The sequence below is a fragment of the Lygodium microphyllum genome, chromosome 4, assembly GCF_053477565.2.
Source record: "Lygodium microphyllum isolate KBCC chromosome 4, Lygodium_microphyllum_v1.1.10, whole genome shotgun sequence".
Taxonomy (NCBI): domain Eukaryota; kingdom Viridiplantae; phylum Streptophyta; class Polypodiopsida; order Schizaeales; family Lygodiaceae; genus Lygodium; species Lygodium microphyllum.
In genome coordinates this window covers 145,035,835-145,050,329 of record NC_141138.1, presented here as the reverse complement: position 1 = coordinate 145,050,329, position 14,495 = coordinate 145,035,835, and the positions used below count along the sequence as shown (strand labels likewise).

The window sequence follows — 14,495 nt, the reverse complement described above, 5'->3', positions numbered from 1 at the left end:
GCATCCGCTGCTATTTTCAGCCAAGGCCAAGAAGGTTTTAAAACATGTAAACACTTCTAATTTGTGCCTTAAAGTATATGCCTAACAATGACGGGTCATGCCAACAATGAAGGTAATAAAATGCATGTATCCTTCAATGGATTTGACATGCGTGGGTCCACAAACATCACTATGCACAAGCTGTAATTCTCATCATCACTTTTGGAACATGAAGCACGATGCATTTTGCCAAGTAAACAACTCTCATATACATTATGCACAGGTGCTTTCAACAAATGGAGATCGAGCACCATATTTTTGCTTCTCAAGTGAAGCAAACTGCCATAATTAAGATGACCAAATCTAGCATGCCATAACTCAATGTTATCCATAGTGGTGGCATCAACCTGTCGTGCATCCTCTAATGCTCTCCTCTCATATAGATCAAGCTAATATACGCCATTGTACAAAGTGCTAATGACAGTGAGGGCATCCCCATCACTACAGTCATAGGCACTGCATTGATCCATGTAGTTTTTTAACCACAAAACCAACACATGCAATGGCTGAAACTAAAAGCAAGTTTTTCTTTATGCCAGGCACATACAAAACCTTTTCAAGCATGGTAGTTTTCCCATCTACTGCAAGAATGGGAATCTATCCAATGCCTTGGATTGTATACGAAGCATTATTTGCATAGACAACTGATGCCCCCCATTTGTACATTTTCATATGATACAAACAAGTCACAAAAGGATGTTATGTGCTTGAAGACACCACTATCAAAATACCATGTATTGCTATTTTCAGCCACTGATAAGCCATGTACATGAAAAGAAGGAGTATATAAACAATACACAACAAAAGCATAACATTGACTAATGTCCAAACTAACTACATGTGCCATTGCATTTTTCATACTTGCTAAATTTTCAGCAACAATCATGCCCAATTGCTTTCTTGTTTCACTTGCAATCCTCTTTTAGCATTCTTCAATAACACTCCCCTTTTTCTTACAATAATGGCATCTCTTTTTCTTAGTACCCTCATCCTTGGGTGCTTGAAGAGTCCATGAAAGAAGCTTATTTGCCTTTACCATTTAAGTTAAGTGGCTGTCATAACTTCCCTTAGTTCCTATAGCTGGTTGCAAATGCTTGATTTTCCGTACTTATGTTAGAGCACTTCACTCGTTATCGCACTTCTTGCAATAACAATGACACAAATGCATCAAATGTGTATGCATTAGTATCTCCTTTTGCAAGCAAGTAAAGTATAGTGGCAAAACTTTGATAGGTGTCAAGTAGGCTAGCCAAGATTGTAGAAACAAGAGAAGCATCATACATTATCTCATCAATATTTGCAAGCTACTCCGTTATGTCCTTGATACGTGTAATCTAGGCAACCATTGAATCACCCTTTGTCATGTGCTCCGTCTCAAGTTTTTTGCGCAAATAGGCTACACCAACCTCATTGTGCACCTGATACAACTAGGCAAGTTTATCCCAAGCATCCTTGGTCATTGTGCACAAATATGTGGGATAGCCCATCTTTTGCGGGAGAGTGCAATCAAAGCATGTGCCCGGGCATCCCATCTCAATTGATCAACAATAGGAGTAGCAAGGGCTAGAGTAGAAGATCCACTAGTGACAATGGATAAACTAGATGAACCTACAACATTGTGTACCAAGGCCTACATGCCTATCTGAACCAAATACATATTCCCAAATCTGTTTGGCAACTAAAACATGTTTCATCATGTATACCCACATCGGATAATTTGTGTCATCTAGTTTATCAATATCCCCAAACATATTTAACAAGTTGATTTGGCTTGCCATTGCTAGTTGTGTGAGACTGAATTTTCACAACAGCAGCTGCCAAATGTATACATGTAGGTGCAACAATATGAAAAAGCATGGAAAAGCCCAAAAAACTTACAATTTTGGGCACAATTTATGATGTCCAAGAAAAATTTACAAACTAAAAAGGCTCCAATGTCCACGAATATCAGTGTAGAAAGTGTAATTGGCCCCAATGTTGATGAATTTGGATAAATTTCACAAAATCCCCAAATCTATTTGATGAAAATTGATAAAATTTGGGCTCACATATGAAAAGTACCAAATTTTTTACGAGAAATTGGGTAATATTAGGCATCAAACACAAAATCCCCCAAATTATGGTGAATTTTGGGGATTCTAGACAAAGTCCCAATTTTTTTGAAGAATTTGAATCGAAATTGATGTCTACTACAAAAACCCCTTAAATTTTGTGCCTGTGGAGAGGCTATACGTGAACAGGGTTCGTATGGTGGAAATTATGTCGAGTAATTTTGGTAAAATAGCAATAAGTAATAATTATTGACGTGGCCCAAACTATCATATCAAACGTGCAGTTTGTCAGGACAGACAACAACGGTCAAGGCAATGGTCAAGCAACATCCTCAACAAGCAACAGTTAGACAAGACATGTTGGCGACAACAAGGAGACTATTGAGACAAATAAATGTCAACAAATAGGCTACGTGATAGGGCAATTGAAGAGCAAACTGTCAAACAACAATATAGAGGTAGGAACCATTGAGCAGCAGCATCCAAGCCAAATGTGACTATTAGGCTGCATGTCAACATTAATGTACCTATCAATGTGAGATGTGGATCGCCTAGGCTAACTAACACAAAGACAGTTGAGCAATTGGCAAGAAGGTTGCAAGCACGAAAAAGTTGTACAATGTGGGAAGCTTCACGAACAACGCAGATAGCTCACAAACAACAATGGCCATGTTCAAGACTCAATGGTGGCAGAGGCGATGGTGGCTCATAAGTAAAGTGGTAGTTGATAAGAGGTATGGCTTTGATATCGCTGTTAGATTAGGATTCAACAACACACACCACTCACTCACACAATGAACAAGTGAACATCAAGAGAGAATGCTGAAAGCTCACATCCACCATGTGAGAATGATAATGAAAGTACAGTCCCTAAGGTACTAAGTACCACATCCACTGACAGGTGTTCACATGGGGTTTAAAAAACCTTTCCCTAGCTAGAGGGTAAAAAGTGTTTGTGGATAAGGGAGTGTTCACACTAGGACTATAGAGGAACACAATCAATGTAACATAAAAAACAGAGACACATCTTGCTAGGCCAAGAGTTTCAATTAGAATCTTTATTCCTCCTTGTGCAATCCCATAGGAACACATTACCTCAAACAACTCAAGTCATGGCACTTCTTGTCACAATTGCCCTCTTGGTTAAAGCATGTGCCAAGGCAAAGTTCTTCAATTAGATCAAATGAATTACTTATACTTTAAGGAGATTGTCTATACTTTGCATATGCTTATGCCAATGCCCAAAAAGGTATGTCAAAATGTTATCACCTTAGTAATGATGGTTGGCCTGTCAAGAATATCATGAAGTTCATAATTGCCCTAGAAGTAAAGGGACAACTATCAACCCTACAAGTCTCTGATTAAAGGCTAAAATCTTACACCCTTAATTAGTCAAATACCACTTCAAACAGCTAAGAATCCAAATTTTCACATTTAGAACATTTCTAAGTTCTACAAGTAATCTATTGTGAAGAAATGGAGTGGGAAATTTTGGCACAAAGGCTGATCAATCTGGCATGATCAAAAATAAAGCATGGACAATCACTCCAAAATGAAAAAGATGCCCAAATCAACATAAAATGAAAATAGTCTTGCTTAGAGTGTCACAAGGACGTGAAAATTTGATGCTTTGCTTATGTTTAATTGACATTTGATTAAAGGATTAATCAAATCAGCAATTGAAAGATGCACATGTGTTGCACATGTGAGGTGCAAAGCTACTTTCTCCCAGTTGAAGAGCGAAGGACCCTGTGAAAAAGATAGGTGTCAAAGGCAAAAGTTGTAACAAGTTACACTTGTTAGATTCTAGGTGAATTTTGGTGTCAGTTTGCCCCTAGGACCATTAATTGGCCATTAAGTGTCAGTGGTGACACTAGGGACTAGGCATTAATTAATGGATTAATGCTTGTCCAAGGGTCAATTAATGCATGGGACCACTTTGGGTTGCAAATGGCCTAGCCAATTAATTTTTGGATGGACAAGGTCAATTTTCTGGGCATGGATTAAGGGCTGAATTAATTTTCAGAATTAATTAATTAATTAACTAGAAATTGCTGAAAATGGATTAAGAAAGCTACCACTTGGCAAAACTTTCCCATGCAAGTGGGGGAAAGGCTAAATAGGGCCGAAGGGAGAGGGAAATCTCGTTTTTTCATTTTGGGAGGTGTTGGAAAGAGGTGTTGGACTGTTGCTGCCAGCTTTTGGGGCCAATTCCTAGCCATTGGAGACCATTTTGGTGATGGAGATTGCATATTCTTGACCTTGGGAAGCTGACAATTGCTGTTGATGCACTTTCTGCTGAAGATCACAATCTCTGATGCTCCTATTGTTGTTGGTGCATCCATTGGGTAGGGCAGCAATTGATTTTGATGAGTTCTTCGCGACAAATCTCAAAATTTTCTCTCTCTAAAGCATTCTCTCATCTCCGTCACCCTATGCTCAGCCATTCGAAGGAGATCTCAGCCATTTTTGGTGGGCTGATCTGTAATTTCTGCAGTAAACCCTAATTCACAGCAGAAATTAGGGTTTAGCAGCCACCTTGGGATCCGTGCCAGAGATTGAAGGCTCAATGGACTAAAATCAGCAGCTGATAATTGAAGATTATCAAGGGATTTCAAGAGCCAGCCCATCCCGAATTGATTTGGGGCAGCATTTGGCCAACCAAGGGTCAAATTGGAGAAGAAGTCCTGGGTGAAACAAGGGGCAAATGACCCAAAAGGCTTGCTGTACATTTATGACAGCAAGAGCAATTGGTTAGCAAGAGGAGATTGAAGAATCTCAAGTTGTACTCCTTCCAATTGAATGAAAGCTAAAGAAATACTGCAAGGGGCGCCAATTTTGGGGCCAATAGGGTGTCTATTGTCCAAGAATGTTATGGTAAAGTATGTATTTCATTTTATGTGCATTTATTTATTGCTGTAATTAACTCTTAAATCAGGTTATCACCACCCATTCCAAGAAGGAAGGCTGGTTTCATAGAGAAAACCTTCACTTGGCAAAAACTATGATGCTTTGCAAATATGTTTGCTAATGAAAAAGAATAAAGGAATTTCCATTATAATACCAATGGTTGCAAATGTGGTGGCCTAGTAAAGCCCAAGACAACTTTGTCTTTATTTTATTTTCTACTCCAACCTAGACCACAACAACTTGTATTTTTGATATACCAATATTGCCAAAGATGAAGGAGAAGAATTGTGTCTCGCGTAAAATAGTTAAAGGAATCTTCTATTGTCTTCAATCCCACCCCTGACTAGTTTTCTTTGCGGCAAAGACTTGCCTAGCCAATAGATGTAGCCAACACAACCCTAGATAAGCTCAAGACACCAACTAGTGTACGCTAGTAGATCTTACCGAGAGAGTATGATAATGTAAATGAATGTGAGCTATCTAGACTTTGAGTAGTATACACAACTGATAGCAAGTGTGTGTCATGAAAATGGTACATGTTGAGGCTGACCATTGCAGACTTGTATCTTTCCATCGGTCAATTTGTCCCTTCTCATGTGTTTTATTCAATGTCCTTCTCTATTTGACCCATGTTCGCTTTCCTTTCCACTATGCACTCTCAAATGGTATCATTCACCTTGATGGAAGCCAAAGACGAACAAAAGGGAGCTATTGTCTACATTGCAACTAGTTGGATGACATCTTCTAGCGCCAAACTCCCTGCATTTCAGCCAATTCTGAACAGATAGCTTGTTTTCAGCCCCATTACTGCTGCATTTTCCAAGGGCATCCCCTATCCACCCTATGTTTTGCACAAGCTACCCCTCCTCCTTTCTATGTTTTGGACATTTTCGAGCACAAAAGACCCTATGTTTCAAGCAGTTTTGATCAGGATGGCTTGTTTCCAGTCCCATTACTACATGCTATCTCTCCTTACTATGTTTTGGACAAGCGGCCACTATAGCAACTAGGCATCATCAAATCCTTGCTAGGCGATGTTGAGGTAAAAATGCATTACAAACTGATCAGCTCTTTAAAACAGCCCAAAACATATAAATTACCAAAAGTTTCATTGAACGGTGAGCAATGCTAGAGAGTTTCTATGTCCCATAAGCAAAACCCTAGTTTGGGAGGATCCTTCTAAATCTATAAATAGACAAGCTGCCCACCATTCAACCCACTCTTTTGTGCAGGTTTCTCACTCTAACATGCAGATTTCAGCCATTAGCCACCTACCATCTATTGTCCAGCCATCAACAACTATAGCCCATCACCATCCAACCCCAAACAAGAGCCCTGTTTCCAACCATTGCCCTACCATCTAGAGGTGTCCATCTACTATGTCATCAGAGCACTTGATCAAACTGTGTTTTCAGCAACTGGTGCTAGGTGATAGGCTGCTACCATCTCTCCCACCAAGCAACTGCTGCAATACTTACGTTTTTGCTGTCCAACAAGCCACCTACATCACACGCCTCCCTTGCTGTCGCTTGACAATTCTCTGCCTCAAATGATCAGTTCTTAGCCTGTCGACTAGTGCATTGCTGTGTTTACCAAATTCCAACCTCCAAACTATTGCGTTTTGGTGACCAACCTGCTGTTGTTCATTATTCAGCACTCCCTCACCTCCGACTGATGGTTAAAGCACCCAAGATCCATCTTTGGTGGACGTCACTCTCCGACATCATTCACTGCTCTGCCCTTGAGCACTTTGTACACTCTTGGAGATTGGCACCCCTTTGACAAGTCAAGACATTTGGGTATCATATATCCCTCAAGTTGAGGCTTCAATAGCTATTTGTCCATAGATTCCTCTATGATGAAGAATCACATCAACAAGATGGAGATCCAAGATAAGCTACATCCCTCGATAAGATCATGCTTTTGGAGAACCTTGTTTTGGCACTTCTCTCACATTTGCCATCACCAAAGTATAATGTGTCCTACACCAATCTCCTCACCTCTCATACGCACTCACTTGGGAGGAGCTAGTCCCCGTGGTGCTTGGACAAGATGCATGTCACAAAGAAAGAGATTCCAATGGAGCCAGAGTGCAAAGTTGTGCCTTTGCAACATCATCTTCAGGTAAATGACAAGCCAAATAAAAGAAAGGGACAAAGAAGAAGTCCAAGAAATCAAAATCCTCTCCAAACTCTAATAAAACTTAGAGGGGAATTGCAAAGGATATCCCAAGTAGCCTCACTGTGGGAAGGCCTCGCACCCTAAGAAGTGTTGGAAGAAATACCCTCACCTTCATCCAGGGGTGAAGGATGGAGCTACATTATCGGAGCCTCCCTCTACCTCTACTTGTCAATCTACACTCAATGTTACTCATGAGTCAATGTTCCTTCATGTCCATGAATGGAGAAGTCTTCTTTGATTGACTCATCTTCTGAGAGGCCTTGGCTCATCAACAATGGTGCATCAAGCCACATGACTCCTCAAGGTAAGTGGTTCCAAGATCTTCGTTCATCTACAAGTCCAGCCACTATAGCTAACGTTTCATTGGTGCCTATTTGTGGTGTTGGCACCTTGTCACTATTGCTCAATCGTCCATCGACCTATCTTAGAAGTCCTATGAGTTTGCATATTTATAAGTAGCCTACCCCCATCACTCCTCGTTCACCCAGCCCTCCTCATTCTTCTCACATCCCCTTCCTTCCATTTGGCACCCACACTAATGCTCAATGCTACATATTAGGGTTGACTATTGTAGCCTTGTGTCTTTCAACCATTGGTCAATTTGTTCCTTCTATCTTGTACGTTTCATTCAATCTCCTTCTCTATTCACTCCATGTTCGCATTCCTTTCCGCGATGCACTCTCCCAAAAACATTGCCACCAAGAAGCTTGGATTTATGTAATACCATGTGAAATCCCAACCTCCTAAACAAAAGCATTTGCAATATTTCTCACAAGATTGCTGCTCTAAACACATATTTTGTAACAATGCCATTTGAAAAACTAGCATGTGTTGCTTTACATCCAAAAGAGTGGCTCCACTCATACATTTAGGCATGATACATGCATTTAAAGAAACCTAACCTTCATGAGTCCACAATAACAATAACAAAAGAAAAGAACAATGCTAATCATCAAGCACTTTTTGTCAAATTCCAATACATAAGGTCATTTCAAATACAACTAGACCTCCCCCGTAACCTCATCAAAAAGCACACACACCAATAATTGTGTGCATGTGGATGCACACATGCGTGCATGCATAGATGTAGAGACGGCCACATGAAGGTTGTCCACTCTACACAAGTATCACTGCAAGGATGAGGGCTTCAAGCCAAAGCCTCCATCCTCCACACCTCAATTCTCCTCCTCAAGAAGATGCTCATCCTCAACATCAAATCCACAATTGCATGTAGTGTTCAACATCATATATGCCCCAAAAAGACTTACTTGGGTTAAACAATACAAGCACTAATATGAGTAGTAGATCACCTTCAAATTGCGAAATTGCATTTTCCACCTCAAGTAGATAGTAGCAAACTGGGACCCCTAAGAATAAGCTTAGCTTGAGCACATTTTTCAAACTACATGCTTTCTTAGGGCTTATGTTTACCATATGTTCCCAATAAGCAGTGGTCACCCCATGCTCTTCTCTAATCTTATTAAACAAGTCATCCAGGGCCACAATGTTACAAGCAAAAGAGTGTCTAAAACAATTCTAGGGGAAGTGCCTCCAATGATCTAAGATTAAAGGATGCCAAAACTTCAATTCCAACTTGCTAAAAAGTATCATTCCTACCAACTAATAATTAAGCAACTCATCTACAAGTAGACAATTTTTGTTTTATTGATGAGTTCATGGAGAGCCCTACAACCGAAACAAAGCTACATAGTCTCATCCTACCTTCTAAAGCTTGCTCCAAAGCAAATAGAAACACTTGAACCACACCCTTTGCAAGAGATTCTCAATCTACACATCATCTCCTTGAACCCTTTCATGCTCGTCCAATATGGTGAAAGTTCCAAAATCCACCCTTGAAATTAACTTGACCCAAAAATAATCCAATAAGATGAATGGTGAGCAACTCATATAAACAAGGGGAGTGAAGCTCTCAGCTCTCTCAAAAATTAACAGTTTTCCTCTATGGATGGATTTAAAGAAAAACCTAATTTTGCTATTTTATCTTCTGAGGTAAGAACACACCAAAACACACACAAGGTGGGTGCCTCTCTTCCAAATACTAGCCATGAGAGCAAATGAGTCATACTCACATTATTCCCATATGCAAATAAGATAGCTTGCAAGCCAACTAAACAGAGAAGCTTGGCCAAGGAGGAGAACCAACTGAGTGTTCGAGTGGATAAGTGCCCAAACTTACAAGAACACAACATGTGAACATAGGTGCCCAACCGATTGTTGCATCCGAAATCCACATGAGCTTATGAGCCCAAGTTCGAATCACTAGGCCATCACCTTTGGGACATTATCCTCTTGTTCTAAAAACACACCATGAGGGTAGAAGCCACCTTTCGTACAAGACAACTCCTTGCCACTTCGACACTAATGGAGTCATGTTCCACCATCATGAAGTGATAGTAGAGCCAAGGATGCCCTAAGATCATTTCAACAAGCCTCAAGGCATCTAATGTTGAAGTTCAATGATCCACCTACTTAGCAACCTTACTTCTCTAGGGCATGATCAACTAGCACCACAGAAGAGATACAATTGCCCAAATATAGAGTGCATGAATAATGTGTGAGATACAATTGCCCAAATATAGAGTGCATGAATAATGTGTTTGCAAAGTGAAAATACAAGCAAGATGGCTGATTGAAGTTACTGTTCCCACACTTGTGATCTCTTGGGTTCCTTGCTCTTATATTTTGCCATCTCAGCATCACTACAACTTTTGACGCATGGGCACAACACCAAGCTTACATGACTTGTCCTTCACTTTAGCAAGCCTTTAGCATCATATGCATGGCGTCAAAGATCCCGGCAAGTCAGATGGACTTAGGACCGAACCTCACTTTACCCTCAATTCATAAAAGAGCCGCAGCACCTACATTGGCCCCGCCCTCCCCATTTTGCAAACCCACCAAATCCCCCACGGGCCCCATGCAGAAACACCAAACGTGTCAAATTTGAGTCAAATTTAGTTGGCACTCCATATAAAGGTTTCACCTTAAGGGCAGCTGCACCAACTAGAGTTCTATCAGTACCTTGAGTAACTCCTAAAATAAATTGAAGGGTGCATCAAGATTCAAGTGAGAATGCTCTAGCTATTAACAAGACTCCTGGCAATAAAGCAGACACGAGTGTTTTTACCTTCCCGTTTCGACGAGCATCTGTATAAGGTAAATTTTCGACCACCACCACTCTCCAAATGCCATTCTTCACCTCATTCGGGTCCAAAGAACTGTATGTTTCTGCATCAACAAACATGAAGAAGCAGACAGTCTCTCTAGACTGTTGGCTAATATTCTTGGGCTGCTGCAGTTGATCGTAATTTCCTACACACACCCACACACCCAAAAAAAGGGTTATTGAAAGGAGGCTCCCTTTGTATTGCATAAACAATCATAAATGAGTTGATGATAGCAGAAAGAAGTTAAACGTAATATGCCATGCATGTACCATTAGTTTCATGTTATGAAACCCACCAAAGCCAAAATGTTCAAAACAAATGAACCTCCTTAATCACAGAACCAAACTAATCCTAGTAACCTTACTTAAGTCACGATCAATGCAAAGCACAAGTGTGAATTTTCCACAAGCCTACTCAACTAGATGGCAAGCTAAGTTCCTCTCAATCTTTGTAGATGATGAATAGATCATCCATGCCAACAGAGATAAGGAAGAGGAGCAAGCTGAGAAGAGGTACAAATAGAGGACACACGACTTTGACATGATGTATTCATTCACTCAGTGTGTTACCAAATATAGCCGATGCAACTACTATGCCAGTGCACTTATCCATCTCCATGCGATCATCTTCGTTTATATCAAATCCTGTTCCAGCTCCTGGCTCACTGCCTCTTACAAATCTGTGCATAGCAAGGACATAAGTAAAATATATCTAGAGCCCAGAAATTCATATTGTGAAACTACTCAAGTATCACCTACCCACAATGAATGTTCATTGTTTCCTGTATCTGAAAAGACTGTAAGCGGTCCTCCAAAGTAGGATGACCTCCAAATAATGAGCCTTCAGTCTCTGGAACACGTTGAGCAACTGTGGTTTCGACAACATATGTTAGCTTAGGTACTGGAGATGATTTGAGCACTGGCATCTGCTGAGTTGCTTCTTCAACTGGGAGGTAGCAGACTGGGCAAGCTGCAAAGATTAACATCAACACAGTTGATAATGCTTAGGTTCATAGGTAGGAAAAGACAATCCTGCATTACTACAACTTACGAGCTCCAGTAATTAGAGCAATTACCGTAATTGGGACTATGAGTTCAGTACTCACGACGAGGCCCGGTTCGCTTCTTGTCAGCTGGGGGAGGAGGTAGAGTGAAACCTTGACAAGGATGCCCAGCTGGTAACGGATAGTCAGAACTCACAAAAGGCTGTAGCAATCTGTGATGGTCCTTCCTGCTAGACAATAATCTGAAAAAGCTTTCATTCAATCCCCGGAGCTGTACTCCAGAACTTGGCATTGGGGCTCTGATACCTTCCTTGCTTGAGTTGTTCACTTGCACAGTAGTTCCCATATTAGTACCTGAAATGTTACTGATCAGAAGTTTACATAGACCTATCAAAAGAACCTCAGAATGCTTTCTATACTGCTAATATATGCATCACATAGAGCGTCTGATCTCTGTCAGATCCTCAGTTATTTTTTAAATTTGCTTAAATTTAAAAACTAGCTTCAGATTCCTACAGAAATAACACTGTAAAATGCCTGAAAGATTTACTTTTTTGTCATTGTATCTTCAACCAGATTCGCATACTTGCAGAAATAACGTGGCAATACACCTCAAAGATTTAATTTTTCATCATCGTATCAGGAGACAGATACAGGACCAACATGGTAAAAAGCCTCAAAGCTTGAAGATTTCAGTCATTGCATGTATGTCATTCTGGTAGCAATAACACTGTAAAACGCCTCAATATGTTGATATCACCGTGAACTGTGTGTCAGAACAAGGCTAGATTTCATGCGAATGCAAGACCACATTCAAATTCTGACAGCAATAACACGGTAAAACTCCAGAAAGCATTAATGTCACCACGAATCGTCTCACATGTGCCAAAACAGACCTATAGATCCAAATTCTTACAGCAAGGATACAGTAAAACGCATCAAAGCATTAATATGCACGAATCACGAGCCAAAACAGACCTAGATTCTAATACAAATGCGAGCAAAAAAGAGAACGGTACCAGTGATACTGCGCGTGGCACTCATGAGCATGAGCAAGGAGAGGGAGGAGACGGTGACCGCAGCGAGCATTCCCATCCTGCGGCTGATGATGCCTCTGAGGAGGCGGAAGCAGTGAGAACGCTCTCTGTCTTTGGAGGAGGCCATAGCTTTGGCCGGTTTCTTGTCAACGGGATGCCATAGGGAATGGCCGTTGGGAGCAGCTGCGACAGCGATGGCGCGATCCACGAGGAGAGAAGCCATATCTGTGCGTCAGCACATCCCTAACATCGTCACAGATCTACAGAGAGTGCTGGAGCTTCGGATCAAATTCTGTGCGTCTTCGCGCTCACTTATGAGAGAGACACAGAGAGAGGTGGTTGATGGGCATATAGTTAAGACTTTGCTGATTCTAGTGATTCTGATACTTAGCAAATGCCTCTCATACTAGTCTTATACTAGTTCTAATAACAAAGGCAAATATAAGTCAACCCACCAATCTCTCTCTCTCTCTCTCTCTCTCTCTCTCTCTCCATGATGTAGCAAAGGTATGCACATTCCCTCCACTTGCATTAGTACTAACCAATACACCATGACTGCCTTCTCTTTCATACTTCTTGCATTAACATATGCCATGCCTCGCAAACAACAAAAATATGTTAATATTTCTCAAAAACATCATGACTACCCTTTGCTTTCAATTTCCTTTTTCTAATGCTAGAAAAAATTAGATCCGTCCACCAAAAAGGACTTGCTTATTGCACCCAAAAGCGAATGAAATTGTATGGTTAGCTCTAATAGTGTGTTGAGGAGCCATGCTTAGCACCAACTCTAACTTCTTTCGATTAATGCTTCTTGCACTCAAAATTGAATTAAATTGTACGGTTGTGTGGAACTGGTGTTAAGAAGCCACATCCTCACCAACTTTAATGTTTTCAATATATACTTTGTGTCGAGAGCATTAATTGCAATAACTTATTATGACAATTTGCTAATATCTCTTGTGTCAATTTTTGTGTTAGGATGTTTTGCCTTTTGTCATGTCAAGTCTTTAAACCTTAGAGATATAATTTGTTAATTTGAAGTCCTTATCATATTGTATTGTCGATGTGTCTTGTTATAGCCCAAGCTTTGCAAATTATGCCATTCAAGCTATCTAGTTTGTAAAGAGAGATAGTCAATGGAAAGGCTATAACTTAACATCAAATTGTAATGTGTGGGACCCACATGCATCTACTCACACATAATGCCTTTCTTTAAACTTGACTACTTGCTAGCTTACTAACAAATTCACCTTCAAAGAACAAGTTTCTATCTTACTTGTACCAATTTTGTACTTTCACAAAGAAAGATTGAAATAAAGCAAAGGAAAGGAAATAGAGGAGGCAGTGTGGCATTGCTAGCCACACCCACTAACCGTGCTTCTTCACACGATTGGCATCAATGTGAAGCTTGCAAGGTAACATGGTTGCTTCCCTTTCCTCACCCAATAAAAATGTGTGCTTCGTGGACCACAAATGGCATACTCCACGAATAATGATGTATATCTAGTTAGCACATGATTGAGTAGTTGCCTTGCAAAGCAATTTATAATGTAGAAAACAATATGAAAAGTGTGGTTCACTTGATAAGACAAAGCATTGTATGCTATGCAATATGACTTGTATGTCTAGATGCTACTATGATACAATACACATGTTATCTTTATGGGTTTGAAAACTTGAAGTTACCATACATAAATGGGTTCATAATAAGATTTTGTGTATTGATATGTCATGCAATCTATATTCTTTTATATTGACTTTGCAAAGTTATAGAAGCTCATATACAACCCATAAAGATTAAGGTCAAGGGGACATGTTTAAAATGTATTTGCCCTATCAACAAAATCACACCACCACTCATACGTGCATATGTGTTTGGACTTGCACACTTTCATATGCATCATGATGCTCTCATATTCATACACATTTTCAATGTTGAATTGGTACATCGAGACTCATGCATTGGCAAAATATCTCACATACTCCCATAAGTTGAGATTTTAAAATAAGACTTTGTATTCACTTCAATAGCATACTTTACTTGTCAAGCCTCTTGAAATGTATCCAATATAAGTAGACACAC

At 40.2% G+C, this 14,495-nt stretch overlaps 1 protein-coding gene across 2 annotated transcripts in view; it reads right to left on the bottom strand.

Annotated features, from left to right (window-relative positions):
• Positions 1 to 12,883, bottom strand: part of LOC148037729 (putative hexosyltransferase MUCI70) — a 30,624-nt gene extending 17,741 nt beyond the window's left edge. For both annotated transcript variants that reach the window (XR_015690687.1, XM_087676684.1), the window contains exons 1-5: positions 12,392 to 12,883; positions 11,475 to 11,726; positions 11,128 to 11,338; positions 10,939 to 11,048; positions 10,330 to 10,514 (exon numbers count right to left, since the gene is read on the bottom strand). Coding sequence is in view for 1 of the 2 variants with exons in the window: in XM_087676684.1 (XP_087532810.1) it covers positions 10,330 to 10,514; positions 10,939 to 11,048; positions 11,128 to 11,338; positions 11,475 to 11,726; positions 12,392 to 12,632 (999 nt within the window). In the remaining variant the exon portion in view is untranslated. The remainder of the gene's footprint in view (positions 1 to 10,329; positions 10,515 to 10,938; positions 11,049 to 11,127; positions 11,339 to 11,474; positions 11,727 to 12,391) is intronic.
• Between the last annotated feature and the right edge of the window lie 1,612 nt (positions 12,884 to 14,495).